The sequence below is a fragment of the Corvus hawaiiensis genome, chromosome 5 (assembly GCF_020740725.1).
Source record: "Corvus hawaiiensis isolate bCorHaw1 chromosome 5, bCorHaw1.pri.cur, whole genome shotgun sequence".
Taxonomy (NCBI): Eukaryota; Metazoa; Chordata; class Aves; order Passeriformes; family Corvidae; genus Corvus; species Corvus hawaiiensis.
Window position 1 is genome coordinate 63613092 of NC_063217.1, and position 26624 is coordinate 63639715.

At 38.8% G+C, this 26624-nt stretch overlaps 1 protein-coding gene across 1 annotated transcript in view; it reads left to right on the plus strand.

Moving 5' to 3' along the window:
• TBC1D9 (TBC1 domain family member 9) overlaps positions 1 to 25726 on the plus strand; it is a 49145-nt gene extending 23419 nt beyond the window's left edge. Inside the window, exons 6-21 of the mRNA XM_048303881.1 lie at positions 219 to 426; positions 3242 to 3448; positions 4903 to 5073; positions 5524 to 5674; positions 7170 to 7384; positions 8830 to 8947; positions 9862 to 10147; positions 10864 to 10993; positions 14508 to 14606; positions 14727 to 14795; positions 16092 to 16332; positions 19921 to 19986; positions 21252 to 21338; positions 22230 to 22304; positions 22444 to 22544; positions 23475 to 25726. Coding sequence (XP_048159838.1) covers positions 219 to 426; positions 3242 to 3448; positions 4903 to 5073; positions 5524 to 5674; positions 7170 to 7384; positions 8830 to 8947; positions 9862 to 10147; positions 10864 to 10993; positions 14508 to 14606; positions 14727 to 14795; positions 16092 to 16332; positions 19921 to 19986; positions 21252 to 21338; positions 22230 to 22304; positions 22444 to 22544; positions 23475 to 24197 — 2947 coding nt within the window. The 3' untranslated portion in view covers positions 24198 to 25726. The remainder of the gene's footprint in view (positions 1 to 218; positions 427 to 3241; positions 3449 to 4902; positions 5074 to 5523; positions 5675 to 7169; positions 7385 to 8829; positions 8948 to 9861; positions 10148 to 10863; positions 10994 to 14507; positions 14607 to 14726; positions 14796 to 16091; positions 16333 to 19920; positions 19987 to 21251; positions 21339 to 22229; positions 22305 to 22443; positions 22545 to 23474) is intronic.
• The last annotated feature ends 898 nt before the right edge of the window (positions 25727 to 26624 follow it).

The following is a 26624-nucleotide window of genomic DNA, read 5'->3' on the forward strand; positions in this document are numbered from 1 at the left end:
GTCTAAGTCATTCATGGCAGACTTTTTTTTTCATGTAGTTTTAGAACCTTCCAAAAGTGAAGCCTATACCTCCCCTATATGCAAATTATTTCCACCTTTTTGCTGTACACTCCTTGCTTAGCTGAGTTGCAGGTAGCTTGCAATGATTTGCATAAAATATATCTTAAAGTGTATTATATATTCCTTAAAACAAGAAAATCTTTCTGTGGGTTTTTTAGGGATCTTGATGCCAGGGCAAAGAGCGAGAGATATCGTGCATTGTTCCGACTTCCCAAGGATGAGAAATTAGATGGACACACTGACTGTACTCTTTGGACTCCATTCAACAAAATGCATATTTTGGGTCAGATGTTTGTTTCTACAAACTACATTTGCTTTACTAGTAAAGAAGAGAACTTGTGCAGCCTTATTATCCCTCTTCGAGAGGTAAATTATTTGTATTTTTAAATTTATAGGGCAAGTAGTAAAGCAATATCTTATTAGATATTTCAGCCTAGCTTTGAATTTTTTTATTTTGGTGGAGTCTTTTTACTATTATTTATTTTTTATTTGTTTATTTTTGTTGATTTTTTTGGAGAAAAGCCTATTTTCATGCTTTTAATCTCTTGTGAGCATGCCATTCTGATGTGTTCTAAGTAATATTTAATGACTGCGTATCTTAGTTCTCAGTTCCTACTACTAAAATTCACATGGAGTTTTTTCCATCAGTTTCATAACTCTCTGAGTTCTTCCTCTCTCATAACTTGTATTCTGATTTACAGCCCAATTTTCCATGTTTTGTGCCTCATAGGGAGGAGTGGAGGGTGAAATTTCCCAGATTGATGAGTGGAAATTCTGTTAAAGAATCTTATCAGTTAAGATTTGCTTTTGTCAGATGTAAAAAGATTCATAATCCTAAAGTTTTGAATTGCCTCTTCACACAGACTTGCCATTGTTTATTCTTGTATGTGGAAAATATTTTGTCAGCATTTTTCAAATTGGTGTGTTTCCCTTTTTAAAGCTGGTTACTTAAACCAGATGTTCGGTATGGAGAGTATGTTTGATGCAATAAAAAAATAATTATGTTGGGGAGTTTTTTTGTGGTTGACTTGATTTGTAGGTTAATGGAAAACTTTGTTAAGAAAGTTTTGGAAGTAGTAGCAAAGCTGATGTAACCAAGGACAGTTTGTCTTGACTGAAGAACCACAGAATATTTCAAGGCACTGTTTTCCTCCACAAATCATTAAGAGTAAAATGGGTACTTGTTAAAAAACTTTGAAGTACAGCTTCTCAGCAACTTGTTGCAACGACTTTGGTTGTTTGGGATGAGACATTCGACTACGGTTGCACTGTTTGTCTGGAAAGCAAAGGGAATGGCAGTCCTGCAGGTAAAGTGGTGGAGGAGGAGAGCAAAGTCTTCATTTAACAGGACCTCTTTTCCTGGATGCAGATTCAGCAACTGCTTTTGATAACCACAGTCACAGCAGCACAGGATTCGGAGCAGCTTTAAAGCTTGAAGAGACAGAAGTAGCTGAAGGAATAAGTGCTTCTTTATGAACAGCTTTAAGTCTCAGCACCAGCAAGGAGAATAGTAAACCAGGGGGTAGTGCCAGTCCTCAGAACAACTGATCAGTACCATTAGTAATTAAAGCAAAGCTTTCTATTTAATTAAAGCTTTGGGTTAGACCCTAAGTTAGTTCCAGTGTTCTGTAATATCCTGGAGGTGTTTTGACAGATGAGACAATAGCAAAGCATTGATTCAGAAATTATGATGGGGACAGATGTTTTTCAGTGGCTTTCAGTGTTTTTCACTGTTTTTCAGTGCGCTGCTTACTGTACCTACAGCAGGTGCCCTCTCCAAGACAAAGAACTTCAGATATGTGTGTCTCTATTGAATAGGAAATAAGTGGATATCAGCTCTCATTATAGCAGAGCTATAATTTAGCTTGCTTTAATAGTGTCTGTCCTGTGCCTTTAGAACTTGTCTGTCTTTTGTGCTGATTGCGCTCAAACAGTTTTTAAGTGGAACAGAAAACACAGGGAACACTTTTAAGCTAACTTCAATACGCTATTAGTGAAGTCCTTTAAGTTAACGAATAACTAGTAGATTTGTTGTTAACAGAAGAATAAAGGGAGGTGGGGAGAACAGAGAAATGGTTTAGCACCTGAGTGGTGCACTGCAGTCTTTAAGTCTTCAAAGAGAATGCATGGAAAATGGTTACCCTATCCATTTAGCTAGAGAGCTATTAATATTATAGCACTCACATCTTACCATTGATTCCTGTTTTAAAAAGGGTTAAAGGAGCAAAAGTAAAAGTCCTAGCAAAATTAAATGTGCCACTTTCTATTCTGAAGGCAGTAAGTCAGTTTTCATTACCTAAGAAATCATCTAAAGTCATAAAAGTGTTTTGTTCAATGTATGAACTGCACAAACTTGATGGATTGATATGTTTTTAAGGCTAATAGTGGTAACGTTTAGGACACACAACTCTTAATATAATTCATCGACAGTGTATAACTTATCCCTGAGATTTCTTTGTGTTAATGTGCTTTACCAAAATCTCAGGGAACTCGTTCCCTGTACTCAGTAGATTGTGGTATGAGTACTGTTTACAGTTTGGAGTTCAGTTAGATCAGTGACCACTTCCCTAACAACTGAAGGCCGAACAGAAGCCTCTACCTCACAGGGTTAGATTATTTTCTTTTGTAAGGGAAGACATGGGGTTAGTTTCCCTTTGTTGCAAGTTTCTGTGTACTGTGAAAATACAGTTAAAATAACACTGTGCAACTGTTTTCACAGAATACAACTATAATACAGTTGTACAGGAGCGTCATGTCAAAAATGGTTTATTCATATGTATTGGCAGTAAAAGGTAGGTAAAGGTTTTTGTGGATTCAGCCTGTGCTGATGATGTTAGGAAGCAGGAGAGGGATTTGGAAGTCCTACAAAAAAGATTTGTATCCCACAGATGAAATTTTGTTTTACTGATTCTTTTAAAATACAGCCTGAGGAAAATCAACTGAGTAGTGCAGGGGAGTTTTGGTGGAAAATGTACTGAAGCCAGTTGTTTGAAGGATGAAAGCTTTCGTCTTTCAGGCTTGTAAGACCTTGTATGCAAACCATGTTTTCTGGCAAAGAGGTGTCCATAGGAATTAGATATAAGGGTGGAAGGAGCATGGATTTATTGTATTAAGATGATTTCTTAGACCAAGCATCTTGATTAACTAAAGATCTTAAGCTGTAGCAACTGTTTCTCCCTAGGTGACAATAGTGGAAAAGGCAGACAGCTCCAGTGTGCTGCCCAGCCCACTGTCAATCAGCACGAAAAACAGAATGACGTTCCTCTTTGCCAACTTGAAAGACAGAGACTTTCTTGTACAGAGGATCTCAGACTTTCTGCAACAAACCACTTCAAAAATATACTTGGATAAAAATATTTCTGGAAGCTATATCAGCTCAGATGATGAGGTATGTGAAGGAACATGAATATTTTACTAGAAGGGGATTTTAACTGGTGTGGGGAGAGAGGAACCAGGAAACACCTTGAAGTTTTTGCAAAGCTAAACCTTTAGGCACAGAAATGTGACCTCTTTTGTGTTAATGCCTTTGAGCTGAAGTGTTCAAATTTGTCAATTGGGATATCTGTCTTTTTCATGTTAAACCTAAGAGAAATCATCACTGCTGAGGAAGAGCTACTCTAATTCTTGCTGCTGCATTCTGAAATTACAGTGTATCTTGTTAGAAAGTGTCATAGTTAATTAACTGGTTAATTGCATAGTGCTTTTAATATCTATTAATTTGTCCAACTCAAATGGAATTCTGGAATTTTAATAATTTGAAGAAATTATCAGTTGGCATGAAACTCCTTTTATTCAAGACTTTAGCTGCTAAATCCCATCTTTTGATTTTTCTGAAAATAATGTCTAAGCTGAGCAGGTTTGCACTGCTAGTGCACTTCGGAACATTTGACCTAACAAGAAAACAACAGCCCTGTCCTGAACATCGAATTCTGAACCGCCTCCTTATATATGTGTGCAAAGTAAATGTTTCTTAAACGATATGATTAGATACATTTTTCTTAGGCTCTTTGAATGTCAAGCCTTCTGCTGAATTCCAGCTTTTAAGTATGAAATTCAGATGCTTCATATAACGACCTCATCAGTTCTGTTAAACCCAGCAAAGTATAGTAGTTAGATCTCAAAGGAGAAAACGCTTTTGTGGTGTATCATTTTGGTTTTATGTAGGTAGATCTCACATTCCGAGTCTATACTAAGCCATACCATAGTATTGTCCTGAATAGCCCTACCCTGTTTCTCACGGGTGTCTTAAAATAATTGTTTTTACTTGCTTTGTTGATGGTGAGGTGTAATTACTGTGTTGTTGTGTACCAGAGCACATAGGCATGTATAGTGCTGGAACTTTTGCCGTAAATGGATCTAAGTATTCAACCTACTGAATTATAAACACAAATTAATTGTAAACATTTACTACAATTTGTAATATGACTACATATCTAGATATGCCTGATTGCCTACTTGCAATTTCAGGCATTTGGTGTGAACTGCTCTGTGAGATTTTACTGTGATGCAGTTTTAAAGCTGTTTGAGAAGTCAGAAAATCCTTTTATTCCAAATCACAATCTAACAGTCCTATGATGTTGACAGACCAAGGGAGCTAGTTCAGTTGCCCAGGGCTAGTTAAGGTTAACATTACCTTAGCAATTCTAGTTCTAGAATGTGGTTATGTTTCAGGAGAGCTATTGAAAAACTGGAAGCTATTTCAGTATTCTGTACTGGTTTAATTTCTGCTGCCATATGTTTTTGTTAACTGTTAGCATGTATAATTTTTTAAGTAAAGTGAAGTAAGAAGTCCAGACACTGGCTCATCTTTATGCCTGTATTGCTTGTGACTGCTTTCTACAGGTGTTTACAAGGTCAAGTAGTTTAATTTCTGCCAGCCCTCACAAAAGCCTGAGCTCTGAGTCGGAGGGAGAGCGACAGTTCAACCTCAATGATAATGGCATTCCAACAGCAACTCAGGCTTTAATGACAATGTATCGGCGCAGGTCACCTGAGGAGTTCAACCCTAAGCTGGTAAAATACACCTCTGAGTGCTCCACCTGACTGAAAAAGCTGTTACATTATGTTTGCTTTAAAACCCATGTTTCTGACCCAGAAGAGTTTTGTTCTGCCAGACAGTTAAGAAAAGGCAGTATTTTTCACAGAAGTAAAGGCTTGAACATGTTGTTGTTTTACCCATACAAATAACTTCACTACATAAAAGCAAGTTGGATGTAATACAAGGAGAGGTTGTATTCCTGCTCTTAAGTATAACTGCTTCTCTTAACAGCAAGGTCTACTGGCATAGAAACTAGGAAATGGGAGGAGGCAGCCCATTAAGAACGTAACTGGACTGTAGCCAAGTTATTTCTTGCTCACTTGGAAAGTTAGGATATTGCAGGCTTTTTAGCACTCAAGATTTTAGTGGGTCAGAGTGTTAGAAAGAGAAGCTGCATCTTTGTGCCTGCCTTTCTTTGCTTTTAGGCTAAGGAGTTCCTGAAGGAACAGGCCTGGAAGATTCACTTTGCTGAATATGGCCAAGGGGTTTGTATGTATCGTACAGAGAAAACAAGAGACCTTGTGCTAAAGGGCATTCCAGAAAGCATGAGAGGGGATCTTTGGCTGCTCTTTTCAGGTAGGTTTTCAGTTGAATGTGTCTGTGGGATAGAAGCAAAAGCATGAGGGAAGAAAGGTTTTCAAAGATAATTAAAGGTGCACATAATAAGTGTCTGAAAATATTTGGAGTAAGTAAGGCTGTGATTGTTAACAGGCATCAGACAGGTTTAGACAAGATTTCCGTTCAGACCAGAAAATACCCTTTCTCAAACAGGCTCACATAATTAAGGAAGAATATATAAAAAGCAGAATGCACACTCTGTAACTGGAAGCCAGCAGTTTAGGGACCTTCTAGATGTTCAGCAACCACCAGCAAGCCTAATTCCCATTTATTTATTAATTTCTGCATCCAGTTAAGCTGTTGGCCTTCACAGCAATTGTTGCAAGGAATTCCAGAGTTTAGGCATGTTGCATGTAACCACTACCTTTTTTTTTGTTGATAATAAAGCTACTGTAACATTTTATTAGATGCTTCCATTATGTGAAAAACGGTGGGAAAATATTTGTCTGGGATTCTGTGCTAAAAAGGATTCTCTAGATCTGTGTCCACTTAAAGTTTTTTTTTTTGAAGTTGAAGAATTTTATTATTAGTTATATGGAAATCAGTCCTACCTAGGGCTTTCTTCATTACCTATCACCATATGCCTTCTTTAGCTCTACCCTCCCCAAGATAGTTACCACAGCTACCTACACCACTTAGGGTATGAGCACATGATGCTTTCAGGTTTGTTTTCTGTTTCTTCCCTAGTAATACATAGTCATGTACATCTTCACTTTGCTGCTGGGCACTAAAGAAATGTTTTCAGAAAATATACACGGGAATGCACAGCTCTTTTTTGTGCCCTATTAACAGCTAGTTTGGACCAATATTCACAGTGTATCTATAATTTGTGTTTTCTATGTACATTACTTTGTGCTATTGACACTTGCTTTTCTTTTCCAGAGAAGTTGTAAAGTCAGTAGTGAAATCTCATAGCAACTCTGGGAGCATGCAGTGGTATCTCTCAGGCTGAGTGCCCTGCCCAAGATGACAGAGTCATTTTCAGAAGTAGGAATAGAGCTCATGAGTTTCTGTCTCTTGCTTTTTGCTGACATATCATACTCTCTGCAACCAAACATTAATCTACTCTGTCCTCAGGGCAAGTAGCTTTCTCAGAGACGAGTTTTGAGTTATTTAGGATAACAAAACCCACAGCCAGCTGCAGAGGGAGCTCATGATACCATGTGACTGCACAGTTGGTTTGTTCTTCATGCCTCCTGTTCTGGCTGAGAGAGATTTTAACCTCATTATAAAAATGCCTGTAGAGAAGACAGGAAGGAGTGATAATCATCAAGGCACATCTTTTTTTTTTTTTTTTTTTTTAATCACCTTTAAAGAAATAATATTTTCACATTTGCTTTCAAAGTTCTTGGTAACATTCAGAATGGAAGGGGAGTAGATCATAATGTTGGAATGCTGTACCTGCTAAATCTTCCTTTTTCTCCTGGTTTTAATACTGTCCTCTCTCTCCTAGGAGCCATTAATGAAATGGCCACTCATCCTGGCTATTATGAGGACCTAGTGGAGAAATCAATGGGAAAATACAATCTTGCTACAGAAGAGATAGAAAGGGATCTGCACCGCTCCCTTCCAGAACACCCTGCATTCCAGAATGAGATGGGTATTGCTGCTTTAAGGAGAGTCTTGACAGCTTATGCTTTCAGAAATCCAAACATAGGATATTGTCAGGTAATTGAAATACCCTGCACTCCTTCAGTTTCTGGAATTCCAGTTCTTTTCTTGCAGTCGTGTTTCTTCAGTCATGCGCATGAGTGTTTGGCTGTGTGAAGTACACTGAGGTGTGGATGGTGCTGTGAGCTCAAGCCTCAGTGCTGCAGAGAGGCAGGAATGCTGAGGCCAGAGGGACGTCACACAAGGACCTGCTCTAACAGTAGTATTAGCCACACATGTTGAGAGATGTTTTCTGTAAGCATATTTTCTGCTCATAAATCTAGAAACTGGACAGATGATAACAGAGCTGTCTACAGAAAATGACAATGGACCATGAAGAGGTTCTTTCCTTATTAACAAAAAGTCTCCTGAAAACCAAAACACTTTATGTTGAGCCTTAAATTATTGTCTATTTTTATCTATTCATCCTATCATGAATTATTATTCAGTGTATAAGTTATAACACTCCAGAACCTCCCTTCCTCTTTCAATGATGCCATGCAATCATTCAAAACAATAAAAAGAAACCAAAAAAGAAAACAAACAAAAATGGAAGCAAAAAAACCCCAAACACTTGGCAAAAAATAAAGCGTCCTAGGAGATATGACTGTGAGTCCCAACCATGTATCTGTAGAGTTAATGCTGACCCCTGTGCATGGTTTCGAGGTTCTTATGTCCATAATTCAAGTCACTTTAGTTTCTGGTCCTAAATCATTCTTTCTTACTATGTAATTTTGGTTTATCACCTGGGCCTTTTTTTTTCCTTCCTACATAGTTTTGCAAAGAGGAGACTTAAATGCATTAGTATTAAGAAGCCTGATTAATGTCTGACTGTTAAGACTTCTAGATGCAACATACTGCAAGCAGTTCTAACAGATACCATCGTAAATTATTTAATAACAAAGTGTGGTACTAAGTAATAGCTACAATGTTTGCAAAGATTATTTAACAGAGGAGCAGTGGAAAGACACTTCAGTACTGGTCCCTAAAGCTGTCACAGTAATTAATAACCTTGAGATTTGATCCAGCTACAGTGAGAATTCAGGCACATGACTAGTGCTGTGGGAGGTGTTTTGGCTGCACCAGACCCAGATTCCCCAAGAGCACCTATGGCAGAATATCAATATCATTATAACAGTGATGCTTGCAGACCTGAGTCAGCCCTTGATTAGGAAAAAAATCTTGATTTCTTAAAAAAAAAATCCGCAACACAAAACCAACCAACCCAAAAACCCACCAAAAAACCCCAGTAAAACAACAAAACTAAGGAAAAACCTTAAAATTTTTTTGTGATTTGAGGCTTTCTTAAGCCTTTCTTTGAGCACTGGGAAACACTGCTGTTTTTACAGGGAAGTACTCGAACAGTTTGGGATCTGCAGGGAGAGATGTAGCTAATTTCCTAACCACTTACCTGCCCAGGTACAGCACTAGATATTGAATAATTGTATTTCCCTTTCTTTTAGGCTATGAATATTGTCACTTCAGTGCTCCTCCTTTATGCAAAAGAGGAGGAAGCTTTCTGGCTGCTGGTGGCTCTGTGTGAGCGTATGCTGCCTGACTACTACAACACAAGAGTTGTTGGTATGCTATGGGGACATTTTTGAAACAACCCTACAAAAAATAACCAAATTAATTGGTGGTATTTGTACTGAAACAAATATGTGGGTAGATGTATCTGTGCATGCTAGTGACAAGACAGCTTGCTCAGGAGAATAAAGACAATTTCCTGAAGAGGTACTGTTATAGTTAATAGTTTATCACTTACTTAGGATCAGATGGCATTCTAAAGTGTGCTTAAGCAAAGTAAATTTTTAAGAAGAGATGGGAGGCTAAAATTTGAGTTTTAGATGATCCAGTTAGCTGACTGGTAAGGTGGAAACAGGAGCTTTAGCAGTTTGCAGTAGAAGTCTTTGTGCCTGTGCCTCTGATTTGAAAGGGCACAAGTTTCAGAAAGCTGTTGTTGTCAGATGAGCTTCCTTGCGTATGTGGAAGTGAGTGACTTCAGTGTATCATGGAATCTGTTTTTACTATGTCTCACAAATACTTGAGATACTCAGCCTTAGAAATTATTCTTCCTGTCCTGGTTAAAATGGCATGTATAACATGGGGTTCTCTTGAAGTAAATCTAAACCCTCACAGTCACCCTTGGCCTCATTCAACAGGTGATGCTGAGGTCTTACTCCAATTAGTAATGATAATATCAAGCCACTGTTTAACTTCAGCTGGTGCTAGACCAAATTAATCCTTTTTTATTTATTATGGAGTATATAATTAAAACAGAAAAAACCTTATTATGGGTCAATTTGTATATATAGCTCAGTAGTATAACAGAATCCGCTACTTATTTGAAAGTGAGAAAATGTGCATAAGCACCATGCAAAATATTCTTAGGCTTTTTATTTATATACATAGGATATATAGAAGGTTTTTTCCTCCCCTAAATGGCAACGTGTCAGTTGCTCCTGGATTAATTTAGCCTTATTTGTCTTTAACAGGAGCATTGGTTGATCAAGGTGTCTTTGAAGAGTTGGCTCGTGACTACATTCCACAGCTTTATGACTGCATGCAGGACTTGGGTGTAATCTCCACCATCTCCCTGTCCTGGTTCCTCACTCTTTTCCTCAGTGTAATGCCATTTGAAAGTGCAGTGGTGGTTGTGGATTGTTTCTTCTGTGAAGGAATAAAGGTGATATTTCAGTTAGCACTTGCTGTCCTCGAAGCTAATGTAGACAAGCTGCTTAACTGTAAAGATGATGGAGAAGCCATGACAGTCTTGGGAAGGTATTTATTACAGAAAATTAAGTATCTTCATGTTTTTGGGGGTTTTTTTGCTTGCTCTTCTGATTTATATTCTATGTTGAAATACTAAATTTAAACCGGTACCATATATGTAAATCCTTTACATGCTTATAGTCCCCTTTCATCCACATAAGGTAGTCCTTCCATTATTTTAAAATAATGCTAAGTGACCAACAAGACATAAATCCTTCTTTCAAGACATTCAAATAAACTTCCCAAATCTGGTTATAGAAGTTTAACTTGATTCATTGTTTTAGTGGATTACATGAGTTTTGTTACTTCAGCCTGCTGCCTTTTAAATGTTACTAAGAAAAAGCCTTGATGTCGAGGGAGATTGTTTTGGGAGTAGACTAAGTAGAACTCAGAAGAATTAGGTAGGATCTTGAACAAACAGATCTCAGTGAAGCAGGATGATGATGGATAGAGTGGCTTGAGTCATTTAATCGGAACTAATACTGCTGAGTGTAACCTCTGATTTCCTTGTGCTTGGTAGCGTGTTCAGTTTTCAAGCTGCTGCTGGAACTTTGGAATTTTTTTCTTAATAAATTTCAGTACTATAACCTTACTCTTCCTAGAGAATGGCTTGATCATTTTTACATTTGATAATCAATATGCGACCTGTATGCTGTTAACCCTCAGAAGGGAGGGTGTACAAATTTATCTTGGGTTTCTCATTTCCTTATTTTTTTCCCCACCAGATACTTGGACAGCATAACTAATAAGGACAGCACTCTTCCTCCCATTCCTCATCTTCACTCCCTGCTCAGTGATGATGTAGAGCCTTATCCTGAGGTGGATATCTTCAGGCTAATCAGGTCTTCCTATGAGGTAGGATAAGACTTCTTAACAAGAACTTGCCAATGCACACAACTTCTGCTTCACAGAGGATTTGATGCTCTATGGTTTGGCTTTGCTTGGAACAGAAAGGACACAGAAGAAAGGCAGACTCATCTGAGAAGGCTGAAATGGAGCAAGAAAGAGGAGTTAGACTTTCATCTTCCTTTAACCAAAATTTGTAATTGGAGCTGTCTCATAGAGAAGTCTGAGGCCTCAAAGGAGAGCAGCCCACGGCCAAAAAGTGATTTACAAACAAAAGGCTGAACTTTTAACTTGAAAAATGCTAATTCTCATTTAAGCTTTTTTGTGCTTTTCCAAACTGAAATAGTAGTGAAATCTGTATGATTTCAGAAGACCTTTCTATTATCAGTGAAACTTTGTTTCTTTTGCCTTTTTTTTCTTAACAAGTGCTGATTGTGACCGTGGGCTGATTGTGACTGTATTCTCTACTATCACCAAAGCTAAAAAAAAATTCAAGTGAAAGGAGCTAGTAATAACTAATATCTATAAAGGACAGGACAAAGCCTGCAAAACCAACTAAAATCTGCAGACTGGTTTCATTGTCCTTAAATTTAAAAAAAATGTCATCAGTTAAAATACCTCTGATGGTTACACTGACATACCCATTTTTTATAAAAATTAAGGAAAAAATGTAAAGATTTTTTCTCCTTAATTTACATTATTCTCTTCTATTGACATGCAGGGTAAATGAGTAATTTTAGTTCAGGAAGTTGGTTTATACTTAGCAATGGCACAGCTTTGTCAAAGGCACTTCCTATATCCCTAACCCCCCTTGCTTTAACATACCATGTTTAATAAGGAAGTAGGCAGTCCTTTGTGTATTCTGTGCTAAAAGGAAAAGTGTATCAGGGTAGATGGATGTTTGGTAGATGTCAGAATGGCCAGGAGGGAGTTTATGTGAAATTGTATTTCCCTTACATTTTCCCGTTTTCCTCACCATGAAGACTGCTTGCATTGGCGTAACTGCTCTAAGATGAATAACCTGACTCCATGCAGAGCCAGTCTGTCTTTTTGGGCCCTCTGCAGCACAGAACCTTGTAGCTCCTTCTAGGTAAATAACCAACTGCACTTCAGTATAATTAGGCAAAACAAGTAGCATGGGGAATGAGGAACTGTGAGGAAAGCAGGAGCTGTTTGCAAAGAGAGAATTAGTTTCAAGAGAGTTGCTGTTAATTAATTTATTAAAAAAAACCCCAACAATTCTTTAGTAAACTATTAAGATTCAAAAACTTTTAAGGCATCTGTTACACCTGTTATGTTTCTGCATGAGGTATGTGCAGTCAGGGCTGAGAACTCACTGCTAGCTTTGTTACAGCTACAAAGAATGAAATATCAACTAAGTGAGCATATTTTTGTTATTTTTTGGAATTTAAACTGTTAAGAGTACTTGCTAGGTAACCATCTATTCTTAGTCTTGTAGACATTTATCATTTGAAAATAATAGGAAGACTTACAGCTGAAGAAAAGATGGGATTTTTCTGGAGACCTTTGCTTTCCCTCAAGTATACACACACCATCCCCAAGGAGAGGGGAAAACTTTGTCCCTTCCAGACTGTCTTATGATATTTGTCATGGGAATGTGATGAGTCTGAGAACTTGATGGCACTGGCAAAGGCACAATATTTGAATTGTTTTATAAAGATCTGCTTTCCATCATGCTCTGACACAGTCCAGCTCTTATGTAGTCATGTCAGATGCATATATGAGAAGTCTCCAGTAAAAGTTGAAGTGATGCAGAAGAATTTTTTGGTAAATAAGTGATTAGCACCTCTCTCTGTGATGATACTGAGCAGGCTTTCTACTTTTAAAGGAGAAACAGTCTTTAAATAAGAGCATATACATAACAAGTACATTTTACACTGCCAGTGCTTTCTTAATATACTGAAAACAGATTTTAGTAAGAACTCTCTTATCCTTTCATTCAGTTTTGTATTTAATTCAGAAGCCATAGGTCCTGGTGTCATAATAGTTATAGTAGGAGTGGCTGAAATAATGCATAATCGCTGCAGTTTTAAGAGCCTGTGCATAACTCACTAGCTGAGGAGTGTAGACTCATAATCAGAGCTGTTATGTGTTTAACTCATTTAATTTGTATGTTAGGTAATTTGGAAAAAAAATAGGCCTTCAACACTTCAGCTGTGTGTACAGTGGTATCTGGATCTTGGCCATTTTAACTAAAGGGCTGACACTCAAAGGTCTGTGCTGTGGAAAGGTTTGATACTGTTTTGACCTAGAACAGGTGACACCCTTCCAACAACTCCTTGTACAGTTTGAAACTTTGCCTGGGCAAAGGACCATTCCCAGAAGGTAATCACCTGCAACCTTCCTTTTTGGTAGACTACATGAGTTTTAGTTTTATGGATGTGAACAGACCTTCTTATTTGGCCCCCAGACCAGTGAATAAACTCTGATTACTGGAATAGGTATGGCCTAAAAGCCACAAAAGATTTGTCTTTTCAAGGTTTTGTGACCTCTGTGGTGCTTGATATTCATGAAGGTTTATATACATGCCATTTTTGTCAGAAGACTTCTTTATTTGCAAAACGCTCACAAGTACATGAAGCCTCTTTCTACTGCTAAGGTACATGATAAAGGTGAACACCTTTATCTATAAATGCAGCTTTAGCATTAATTTCATTTACAAGAATGTGCCAGGAAATTATGACCTGCTTATGTAGATGCACTTGCACTGGAAATATAAACCCATCTTGTGTGAAAGTGTGTCCTGCCACCCCTTTATAGCTTTACATGTGGTGTAGTTGATGTCTGGCATTATTGTTCCTGCTGATCATCTGTGCATTCCTCAGTGTTACAAGTGGATTTTGGATGGCAAGAAACTTCTGCTTATAATACTTCTACAAAAATAAATCCTAGGGATCAGGCATTCCTCTGCATATGAAAATACAGAATATTATTCCTAATAGGTTTTCCCCCTAGGATGCTTTTGTAGTATGTGCAGGACACTGACACTGTTACGTGCATTGTGATAAAACTTTCGAAAGTAAGACTTGGGTATTAAAGAGAATATCTTCCTAATGGAAATTGCAATCTTGCTAGTTGGTTTCAGATTCTCAGAATGTAAGGACTGCTGTACTGTCTCAGCCATTAGAGATCCAGTTAGTTCAATATCCTCTTTCTGTTGTGATTATGAGACATTCCAGGACAAGCTGAAATAAAACTCTGCAGGAGGACTTACGAAACAATCTATTCACAGAGATTTGCCCAGCAAGAAGTTTCTTAACTACTGAGATTACAGTTTGAAATGAGAGAGTTTGAAATTAAGACCTTTCAAATTAAAATAAGTTCTTGGGAAAAATAAAATCTAGTCTTTGTAACTTTGTAATGTGTTAGAAAAATGCATTAACAGCAGCTTCATTTGTGGTACATCATGTAATTAAATTAATTTCTCAAATACATTAAAGGCAATCTAAATATTCTGAATATTAATACACAGACAATCATGTACTACTTTTTCTCTTTCAAGAAATTCGGAAGTATCCGGGCAGATTTAATTGAACAAATGAGATTCAAACAAAGACTGAAAGTCATCCAAACCCTTGAAGATACTACGAAGCGCAATGTGGTAAGTACTGAAATAATGTTCTTTGCAAATAGTAAGTTCAATCAGTTTCTGAAGTTTAAATTAACTTTTCAGTGAGACATGGATTTCAAATCTCTAACTGTTAATGTTGTGTTTCAAAAGGTACGAACTATTGTGACAGAGACTTCTTTTACTATTGATGAACTGGAGGAACTATATGCGCTTTTCAAGGTAAAGCTAAGTGAAGATAAGATCATGTGCCTCCAGGAAGTGTAAATGTTCATTTTTGATGTGGGACTCTGTCTTGTCTAAGCACCAGGTCAAGTCTGTCAGTTATTATTGGGTATCTTGATACAAACTTGAATTAGCTGCTGTATTATTGATATACAAAAAAAAAAAAAACCTCAAGCAGTTTTTAAACATCTGGAAAGGATTCATTCACTAGATGATTTGTCCACAGAAAAAAAGTATGTACTGATGAAACTATTAAATGAAAAAGTGGATAGTGGCTTTTGATCAATCATTAGGAACTAAACATATGTCTCTCTCTACCTAACCCAAGTTTTGAAATTTATCACAATTGTTCTATTGTCTCAGACAGTTAATACTTTCTTATTGCAGTAGCTGATTTCTGCCATTGTTAATGCTTTAATGCATTACATGGGAATTTAATGTCACAAAGTGATGTGTCTTTGTAAGTTGGTTGTACAGCATTGCCATTAGATCCACAAATTTAAAGGTGAGCATTTAAATGCGTTAACTTCACCTTCATCCACAACGTCTTAAAACAAATTACTTTCTTCCTCTGTTTTTTTAATAACAGAATTTTTTTTTAATATGATGAAGAATTTATTTCCTTTTAATTTCCCATCTGTAACGACAAGTCCAAGTTGTCCAAATCCTGCAGTGCCTTCTTTCAGTCTTCCAGAAATAAGTGAGACCAAGTCAGACAGTCCTCCCTAGTTGATTGCTGTGCAGGGCTGGGATCTTTTTCTCTAAGCTTCTGAATTATTTTGAATTAGATTCTGCCAAAATCAGCTCCAGAACCTCCACTGACTTCAGTAAGACTGAAAGAATAGTACAGTATTCAGTATTTTTGAGAATCTACAGTGCAACAAAAAATATTTCAAATAAACAGCTATTTCCATATGATTAAAGATTAAATAAAGATTTCATGAGACTTCTGACTTGACAGCTTGATGAGGGTGCAGAGGGTGACTAAGCACAACAAGCCTGTGAAGTCACAGCTCTGACCAAAACAGATATTTCATGTTTCATCTGACTGGGAAGCAGAAAAAGTTTTGCTTTACCTTCTTTTTTGTTTTTTTATAGAGGGATGCTTTTTTATGCTGGTTAGAGGAGAAACCTCTTCCAGAAGTGGAAGGGCTGGGTGAATTGAAATGCATGTGTTATCTTGCATTGTTTTAAGAATGCAGGGAAGAGTTGTTTGGAATTTTTTTTATCATGGAGAGCAATGAATTGTTTATAGAGGTGCTGACAATCTCATGGTGTTTACCTTCTGTTCAGGCCGAACACCTGACCAGCTGCTACTGGGGAGGAAACAGCAATGCCACGGAGCGGCACGACCCCAGCCTGCCTTACCTGGAGCAGTACCGCATTGACTTTGAGCAGTTCAAGGGCATGTTTGCCCTCCTCTTCCCCTGGGCATGTGGAACTCACTCAGATATATTGGCTGCCCGCTTGTTCAGGCTTCTGGATGAAAACGGAGACCTGCTCATCAACTTCCGTGAATTCGTCTCTGGGCTAAGTAAGGAGGATCCACAGCACTTTCAGAACAACGTGACAAACCAGTTTGTTTCTGTTCAGCTCATTTTGTCATGCCTGTGACAGTGGTTCCCTCTGGGGTTTAGGCTGGTCTTAGTAGGTGAATCTGCATTAGCCAGTGGTGTATCGCTGGAAAAGGACAACATGTGAACAGATCTGTTAGGACTTGAGGATTTCACTGACTGCTAACTTTCAACACAAAATTAACTGCAACACGTGTGCTTAACAGTGTATTACTCCTAGTCACAGTTAGAGTCTGAGCTGCTACCTCTGTTGCTTCTGAGATCAGTAACCAAGACTGCAGAAAGCAGTTTGGAAGTCCCCTGAAAAGGAGAAAGTGGAGGTGCAGGTCAGAGAGGGAGGCTGAGCGTTTTTAGTCTTGAAGAAGCAAGATTTCAGGGCATGAAAGTCAACATGGTGAGCCCCAGGATTAACATGAAGAAGCACAGATGAGGTAGGAGCCAGCCACTTCATTTTTGAATATAGCAGGAGTTGTCCGCTGTAAGTGACCAACATCTCACCATCTACCATGTTGATACACAGCAGCCTGGAATTTCCTCCAGCTCTACATTTTGATCCTTTTTGACAGTGAAAAGGTTTCCCAGTCTGGCTTTCAGCAACTCTTTGTAACAGTATGTTTAAGCATTAGGGCTCCAAATGCAGCCTTGCATTAAAACCTCTGTACAGCACCTGTTCTCTTTTAAGTGCAAAATAGCTGTGACAGTAAAACTGTCTGCACACCTCCCCTTCACACCACCCAAAAAATCCCAGTGCTTCCCATGATGCAGTGATTGGTATTTGAGGTACTGTTTGCCAGGTAACACTCAATGGCTTTTTGAGGACCCAGGAATTAACTAATCTTCCTGTTTACAGGATGCTGTTAGTAACAGTCAACCAGTTATTGACTGAGACAGCATGTTTTGGAATCAGTAATGAGTAATAAGAACAAGGGCTAGTCTTGAGCACTGTGAACAGAAATGAATGTAAAATGCACAAATGTGGCTATAAGCCAACATGACTGAATTAAAATCTTCAGTGGGCAAAACAATCGAAAATGCTCATTCTGCAAACTCACATTTTTCAGAAACTAAGCCCAGTGTAGTATAATTTGAAAACCTTTTTTCCCCCAAAAATATAAGTCAAGCCTGCTGACCCCTTTATTCATTGAGAAGGATGTGAGTAGTAGCAAGGACAACGCAGTCAACAAAAGAACAATGGATCTGTTTGAGCATATTTCACCATGCCCCAGGACTTTTAATAATTCCACTTCTTTTTCATTGTCCCTACAACAAATAGCTTAAGAACTTCCTACTGGTGTATTCTTTATGTTTACTCTGTGCCCTGTTGCAATAATATAGTCCAAATATAGGAGTGGTTTGCCCAGTGAGTTGTGCTGCTCAGGAGAGGTTTTCAGCCTTGGTTAGGAGCTCTTTGGGTTATTCACTCATGACAAAGCTCCCCTGCACCCCTGTAGCACACTGGATTATAGCATGACGGTTGTTGACTGCACATCCAAGTAAACTACAGAGATCTCTACATCGATTCAAAGTGGCCTCCTGCCTCCCGTCGGGTTTTTGCAATACTCTCTTCTCAGAGCACACAGCTCTCCCACTTCTCCAGTGGCTGCTGCTGACTGCAGCACTTGTCAGAGCCTCCTGCCGAAGTCAGCACCATGAAAGCTGTGTCTTGCAAGGAGTACCTGAGTGTATTTTTTTTTTGCAAACAGGTTTTTTTCAACCACAGAATGCAGGAGGATATTCAAAAAGCAGAGTGCTAACCTCACCACTTCTCCAAGCCTTTCAGGGGCAGGATCACCTCCCTTGACCTGCTGGTAATGCTCTTCCTAATTTTGAGCAAAAAGGAAAAGGGGTGCATTAGGAGGAAGGAAAAGTACGCATCAGAAAGCACACACAGATTGATCTCAAACAGTAGCTATGGAGCTTTTTCAGTTCTCTTCATATCTGGGGACAGAGAGACGAGCAAGCCTACACATGTCACCCTGTGCCCTGAATCCTGTTTTGGTGACTGTTTCCCTGCAGTTCCCTGTTGGTGGAGGATGCAGAAGTGCAGCCCATTCTGTCCTTTGGTTACTTCATGTTGCCTTTACCAGAAGGGAAAGTATGGCAGCTGGTGTGGGGTCAGTAGCTCTGACCGAGGAAGCTGTGACTGGTCCGGAGAGATGGTCCCAAAAGAGATCGTCTTCCCGAGGCCTGGTGTCTTCCCTCAGCTGCTGGCTAGGAAGCTGTCAGCTCTTTAGTGATTGTCAGCTCAGCTCTGCAGGGCAGCCTCCAGGCCAGACCAGGGAGAGAGACGAGAGTCCCATGTAGCTGTTCCACACGAGGTAGCTTTATTAGTTCGGCGAAGGGGAGCCAGGGACGAGCATCTCTCTGCCCTCGCAGGGGCAGGGGGCTAGCTTTATAGGGATACAGGGGGTGGGTATCAGAGGGTAAGGTCCAGTGGGCTACAAAGGATCTGCATAGGGTCTCCCAGAGGATTCTGGGTCTGTCTTCTTCTCATCGTAACTGAAGAGTAGCTCCCTTTCCAGGGGAGTTCTGCTGGGAGGTTTAGGCACTCTCCTTATCTCAGCAGATGTCCCTCCAGGGTGGGGGCTGGGCATACCCCACAGGAAAGCATTATCTGCATGGTATGATACACCAGATAGGAACATAAGGAGGTTTTGTGCTTAAAAAGGACCATGTTGAAAGCAGAATGGCTAATGTTTGGCCTAACATCTGTATTTATTGGAGTGTTAAGCTTTACAAGAGACTGTGATTGTTAGTACTTGCCACACTACACTTTGTAGTTTGCATAGGCAAGTTGACACAGTCACCTATAACATAAAATAAATCTCTGCACAATCTAATTATTGAAGGTTAATTCATTTATTTATGAATGGCATGTCACAAGAAGTGAGATTTATGAAAAAGTCTGATTATTGGTTATTTCATCACTTTAAAATTATGTACTATCTATTTAATTAATTGGAAGGAGGGGCTTCAACAGACCTCTTGGATTTCATACAGCTAATTGTAGTGTAGTCCACAAAAGAATAGGGGTTGATGTGGAAAAAATCACCAGAAAATATTGCCTGAACGTCAGTTTAGTCCATGGCTAAGCTATGATAAATGCTGTTTACTTGAATTTCTCTCTTTTTCTTTTTTTTTTTTTTTTTTGTAAATATCTTAATGCTCTGAGACATGTGATGTTGTTATTGGATCCTCAGATCAGAAAGTCAGAAGTTCTCACAAAAAAGGTCATGTTATGTTCCAGCTGGAGGCCTTTCTGAGTGATAATGCCATAACCATAGACGGAGTGTTACGAAATAGGCATTTAATAAAGGACCCAAGATTGAAGTACAAAATTCAGGGTAGATTTGTCTGTGCTCTTTTACTATTTCTACTGTATGATCTTAGAAGTCAAGCCATATGATCTCGAGCTGGGGAAGTACTGTAGAGGGGTACAGTACTTCCCAGAGTGCATATAGCAGCCTCTAAACCAAAATATTGCAGCAATAATAAATAAAATGGCATGGAATGCTGAGTAGTAATGTTCTGCATGTAATGTTGTTTAGGTGCAGCATGCCATGGAGATCTCACAGAGAAGCTGAAGCTACTGTATAAAATGCATGTTTTGCCTGGTAAGTAAATGATGTTAAAATAGCTCTTGTTTTGCTGAGAACAGGAATTTGGAGCAGAGTTGTTATGACTGGCTTTCCCAATTAAAAATTTAATTTGTGGGAATTATTGTAGCTGTTTATGCAGCAGTAAAATAAGAGAGCTTCTACTCTAACCAGACAGAGATTTGGAAAGTCTGAAAGCACCCTCACAGCCCTCAATTGCTTCCTCCACAAACATTTGTATGTCTCTTGCCTGTTAAGCTGGGATAGTGATATCCCCCAGGCATAAATCCAGTGTTCTTCGTTGTTGTCATAATGCACTCTATTTAAGAGTTTGAAAATTAAACTAGTTTGAAATGTTCCTGCATGTCCTGGCTCCTCATTTCTGTCCCCAGGCTTGCTTCTTGGTTTCCCCTCTGGGCTGGCAGAACTGTTTGCAGAGGGAAGCTCCAGATCGTTTCATAGATGTATTTTCCAGAGAGCTGTACAAACCTGGACTCAGCTAAGTGACAGAGGCAGTTAAGGGTGGAGAGGGGATGAAAACGCCTCAAAACAGTTTTGAAAATGCTATACTGGAACTGTGTCCTCTCTGGCTTGTCGCACACATGCCATAAAGAACCTACCGCGGTCCTCTCTGAACTTGCACTTTAAGAACGTTGCAACTGCTTGGGTAGTTTAATTCTTGTGCACATTTACATGCTCTGGTAAACATATCTAAAAACTTTGAGAGGACATTCACCTTTCTATGCTTTGAACATGCATCCCTGATTGCTCCCAGCTGGCTTTGCTTGGAGGTAAGCCTGAGTGATTAAGTAATTTAACTGGGAAAAAATACTTACAATACTTTTTAAAAATACTTAAATTTTTTTAAAAATTGAACTATTACAGAAAAGATCTGTTCTTAAGAATGCAGCTTCTCATATTTGGGGACTGGTAAGCTCATACCAAATGATGACAGACTGTTTCCAGCTAGGAAAGAGTTCACACCCTGCTTAGGACACACTGAGCTGCACAGAAGAAAGTATTGGAAGTAGACATGGGAAGATGGGTAAGCAAGCCTCTGAAAGCAAACAACTCCATATGAGACAGTATTGGATGTTGGGAAGGAGACAATTCAGGTCCAGTTGTTTATCTCCTGTGAGTTAAGAAGAGATGAATCCTAGCCCATCACACCCTCATACCTTTACTTCTAGAAATCAACATTCTAAATGTATTAATGGAAATACCTTTCAGTTTTTAATTGAAGGGTGGAAATTTTAATGAAAGAATTTTACTGTGTTGCTTAGATCCATCCCCTGAGCAAGAAGAGCCAGACTCTGCTTTTGAAGCTACTCAGTACTTTTTTGAGGACATCACACCAGACTGTACACATGGTAGGCCTCTTTTGTCTCGGGTATGAGAAGATGAGGTGATGCATTTCAATCAACATGTCTTTTTAGGGAGCTACTTTTTAGCTGGATTAAACTTTGTTATCAAAGTATTCCCTGTAAAAAGAATTAAGAAGCATCTACAGATGCGTTGATATCTTTAGAGGTGTGGGCATGTGTATACTAAGAATCCCACTGAATTGTGCATTGCTGAAGTGCTTTCAGAATAATGCCATCAGTGTGTTGTAGAAATAATTTTGTAGAGAATAAGAATAAATAGATTGGCTTTCAAGATGTGTTTGGATCAGAACTTAAAACATTCTAAAAAACTGAGAGCAAAAGATACATCAAAATGTAGCTCAGCAGTTTGAAATCTTATGTGCCCTAATGAGAGCCAGCATCTATTTGCTGCTGCTTTAAATGGTTTTCTCCTTCTTGAGATACTTGATGTGAAGTTTCTTTCTGATTCAAGAAAAATATAAACCATCCTTCATGTTATAAGTGGGAGGAAAGTTGTTTGAAGGTACAGATAAGACTTAATAGACTAGAAATGGCAATTTTAAGTCCTGAGAGGCAAAAGAAGATGCAATAGTATAATCACCAAACATGTATCATGCTAGGAGTTGTGTTGTATTAGCACAGGTTAATCATTGTACTACACGAACTAAACCTAAGATTGTGCCAGCCTCAGTAGCGATATTATAAATTAAATTGAATTTGTGAGCAGGTATAAGAATAAGCAAAAATCATCATTTATTCCTATAATTTTTACTCTGCTTTTTTTGCAGTTTGTAAATATTTGTAAACATTTCGTTATTTTGCACTGTACACATGAAAACAATGTGTGTATCTAAACCCACACTGATCTCTCTCTCCCCCTGCCCCTCCTCTTCCTAGTTGTTGGCCTAGACAGCAGGAACAAACATGGAGTAGATGATGGGTTTGTTACAGTGAGTCTGAAAACAGACAAAGGTATGCTTGGTGTCTCTGTGTGAGTTACATCTTTCATTTCATGTAAAGATGCTGCTTTTGAAAGTGAGGAATAAAAGTAATAATTTAAGGTTTCTTCATGGACTTTTTCCTCCATCTCTGGGTAATTTGTTGGCAATAGGCAAGAAGAGCTCACAAGAGAATCGAAATTACCTGAGAATGTGGAGCCAAGAGAATAAATCCAAAGCAAAAACCACAAAGGACTTGCCAAAGCTGAATCAGGTACTTCTGCTGACACTTACTTGTCATTAACTTTCAACTTTCTTCACATATATATAAATATTCAATGCATTAACACTGAGCAAAGGTGTTATTTTGAGCAGAGACTTTTTTACCGGACCAGCAGTTAGCTGATTGCAGAAGTTTACTGTTTACAAAATGCTGTAACTGGCATTCAGCTCCCAAAACATCCCAAAAATGAGATACTCACATATAGGTATGATAACATTATTTTGATCTCTAGAAAAGGATGTGACACTGAATATCACGAGCCAGCTCTTAATATCTAATAAACATAACCTGAAAGAAGTATTTTATGTTTTGTAATTTGTAATGCCAGCCTCATTTCCCTTAGATCCACAGCTGCTAAGGAGGAGGGGACCCACTCAGATAGCTGTTTCCTCCAGAGCACATAGGGAAGGTTTATTCCCTGTAGAACAATGATTCTTACTTAAGGTAGCCCTGAGCAAATCTTCCTATTTAGTTCATCAGTTTTGAATTTCAAAAGACTTGTATCCAGCTAAGTTACTTCAGTCAGCTAAAGAGTGCTGCAGGTCTTCATTTTTCATTACTTCTCATCAGTTTTAGCAAACCCTTAGTTATACTTAGCATCATTGCTGCAAGAAAATTCACCAAAATGGGTGCGAGGTGTCTTCACTGCTCACCCTCTGTTGCCCTCCTGTGGCTGCAGAGAATTATATTTGTTGGACAAAGCATCCAATAATTTATTCTAAATACCCTTGAGAAACACAACATATCTGACTGCTGAGTCATAGAAAATGCTTCCTAGACTGCACCTGGGTTATTTTGAATTTCTCTTTAGTCACATAAACTCTTGTGTCATGCCTCAATCCTAGACTTTTAAAACTGATTTGGAAGATGTCGGCATGATTTTTTCCTGCTCTTGTTAATGTTTCTTCCCCCTGTGTTTAGGGGCAGTTCATTGAGCTGTGCAAGACGATGTACAACATGTTCAGTGAAGACCCCAACGAGCAGGACCTGTACCATGCTACGGCTGCGGTAACGAGCTTGCTCCTGGAGATTGGGGAGGTTGGGAAGCTCTTCAGCGTGCAGCCCCCCAACGACACAGACAGCAGCAACAACTGCAGCAAAGCTATTCAGAGCGAGCTATTCCAGAAGAAGGAGCACCAGCAGTACCCCCTGGAACAGCACAAGGCGTTCCGGGGCAGCCTCATGGCCAGCGAGGAGGAGGCCGCTTGCACTGACAGCGCCCTGGGCATGCAGATGGAAGACATTAAGCTGGAAGACTCTTCTCCCAGGGACAACGGAGCCTGTTCTTCCATGCTCATTTCCGATGACGACACAAAAGATGACAGTTCCATGTCCTCCTACTCGGTGCTGAGCGCAGGCTCACATGATGAGGAGAAGCTGCACTGTGAGGACATCGGGGAGGACACAGTTCTGGTGCGGAGCAACCACACCCCTGCCCTCCGCAGGAGCACAAGCATTGACAGGGACTGGGCCATCACCTTTGAACAGTTTTTAGCCTCCCTTCTGACTGAGCCAGCGCTGGTCAGGTACTTTGACAAGCCTGTGTCCATGATGGCTAGGATTACTAATGCTAAAAACATAAGGATGAGGGGTAAACCAATAACCTCGGCCAGTGACTATGAAATCTCTACTATGTCGGGATAAAAGGCAGTTGTTTTTTTTATTTTATTTTTTCTTTTTATTCTCTATTTATTAGTACCTGGCAGAGGCCCTGGTATTTTCAAAACCTAGTTGTTTTCACTAATGTGAAAATGTTGGGGTGCAAACTTAACTATCTTCAAGTATAATCACTCTTTCTGTGGGAAATGTGACACAAATGCAAATTTTATTCAAAATACAGAAAAAAAATAACGCTTGTCAGTGAAGTGTGTGTATTATTAATATTGCTGTCAGTGTATAATGGTAAAGATTAGTTCTTAATTTCTAAATGTAAACTTAATGCCAATATTTATGTGCATTTTTAAAATAGACATATATAGAGATCTGATGCTTGGGAAAAAAAAATTAACAAAATGGGAAGAGCCTAAAATTTAAGGGGACGCTGTCAACCTGAAAAGGACCTCAGGTGAAAATAAGTTCCAGGCAACATCCTTGATGCCTAGTTTTATTTCATACAATTTTTTTCCAAAGAGGCTTTGAACGTATGCTTTGATTTTACTTTTTTGAATATATGAAAGACCACTTCAGTGACACCTGCCTGGCTCCTATCTTCCTCTGCCTGAGGACCGGTATGCTCAAGTAAAAGTGAGAAGTCCATCCCAACCTAGCTGCCACATCAGGCAAATGTGGATTAACGTGATGGTTTCTGCCCACTTGCCTTTCCCTGGGTTTAGCAGAGAGAAAGCCCTTTCCCAGCTGCGGCCACCAAAATCTCCAACATGAGATACAGCCCAGGGCTGTATTCCTAACCAATGGACTTGGAAGCTTTACTGGTGTTATCCAAAGACAGTGTATGCAGGTCCCGGAACAGATTGGTAGAGTCTCTTTTCAAAATTTGAAGTCTGTTTTTAAAAGCTTAAAAAAAAATTATATATATCTACTTCTAAGGCTGGATCTACAGTAAATATAGCTTAGTTCTTAAAAGTAACCTTTACCACCAACTTATTATATCCTTGTTAGATTAAGAAAATAAAAGCCTGTATTGCATACATCTTTATTTACTACAGTGTAAAGCAGCAGTAATGAAAAAAAAATCTCCAAGATAATGTAACTGAATGTTTAAATCTTACTGAGAACACTGTCACTTTATATGAAATGAATAATATCCTGTATTGACTTACTGAATAATATGTTAAAATGAAAACTGGAGCACCTGCACTTTGAATCCTTGCTTTTTTTATACAGATATCTGGGATTTTTTTTTAAATTTTGTTAGCTGTTTTTTAATTCGTATCTGTTTGTTTCAGGATCATGCCTACATGCCTAATCTTTATTTGCTGTTTTGAGAATATTTTCTGTAGAATACTGTTGATTTTTTTATACTCCTGTATAATACTGCATCCATGTAACTTGCAGATTTTTTTAGCACAAGCTATGTTTAATTATTTTATTTTAAAAGAATGCTTTTAAACTGTCAGATGAAGTGGTTTTTAACCACAAATAGGTAATGTGAACAAATAAAGTACACTGCACAGATTTGATTTTTAACTATTAAAGTCATGCTAGAGGGAAAATGAGGTGGTTGTGCTTTATTACACAGACAAATGTAAGTACATCTACCGGTAACAGTATGAAAAAGCAGTATAGTCTTTCTGCTGTGACAGAACATATCTATTAAATACTGATATTAACTTGAAGCCATGATCACCATTTTGGATACTATTACTTTGTTTTAATTTAAGATGCCAAGGCCAGAGTGGTGTGCTTTATTGTAATGCCTGGCAGCCGAATAAGCTGTCATGGAAGTCTTCAGCAGTAAGAATTAACATCCTTAAGTGGACTACTGACCTTTTTAAGTTTGCAGCTCTTTTAGGTGGTAAGGTGAATTTAAGCCTATCAGCAAGCTTACACACACCCCTAGAGCCACACAGGACACAGCTCCAAAACATTTATCTTTGAAGGGCTTGTCAGCTTTGTTCCCATCCCACCTACAGGGCAGGGGATGCAACGGTTCACAAGAATTATTGTGCTGTTCCGGCTACTGTAACAAGACTTTACACAAGTGGATTTCTGGTGTAACATGAGCCAGTTGTCAAGGCAACTTCTTTCTGTTTTGCACTAGTAGCTTTCCTTACCTTGCTGATCACATCAGGAAAGCTCCCAAGTGTGAGCCTGGTCCTCTTTAAGAATGGCATTGCTATAGGTAGCAGCCAGGTGAGCTGATCTGCTCCAGGTTTGTTTGGATGAGGCTGCTCACTTGATCAGGACCACCGTGCAGTTGCCTATTTGATGACAAGATCTGCTGTGCCCTATTCTTTAGTAGCTGTTTGGGAGCTGGTGAACAGAAAGCTACACAAGAATGCAACTGACCAGCATACAATGGTGTGAAACTTCTGGAAAAATGTGAATATTTTTAAAGGCTTATTGTATGTGCAGGTGTGCTACACAGAAAGTGAGTATGGCTTTAGAAGT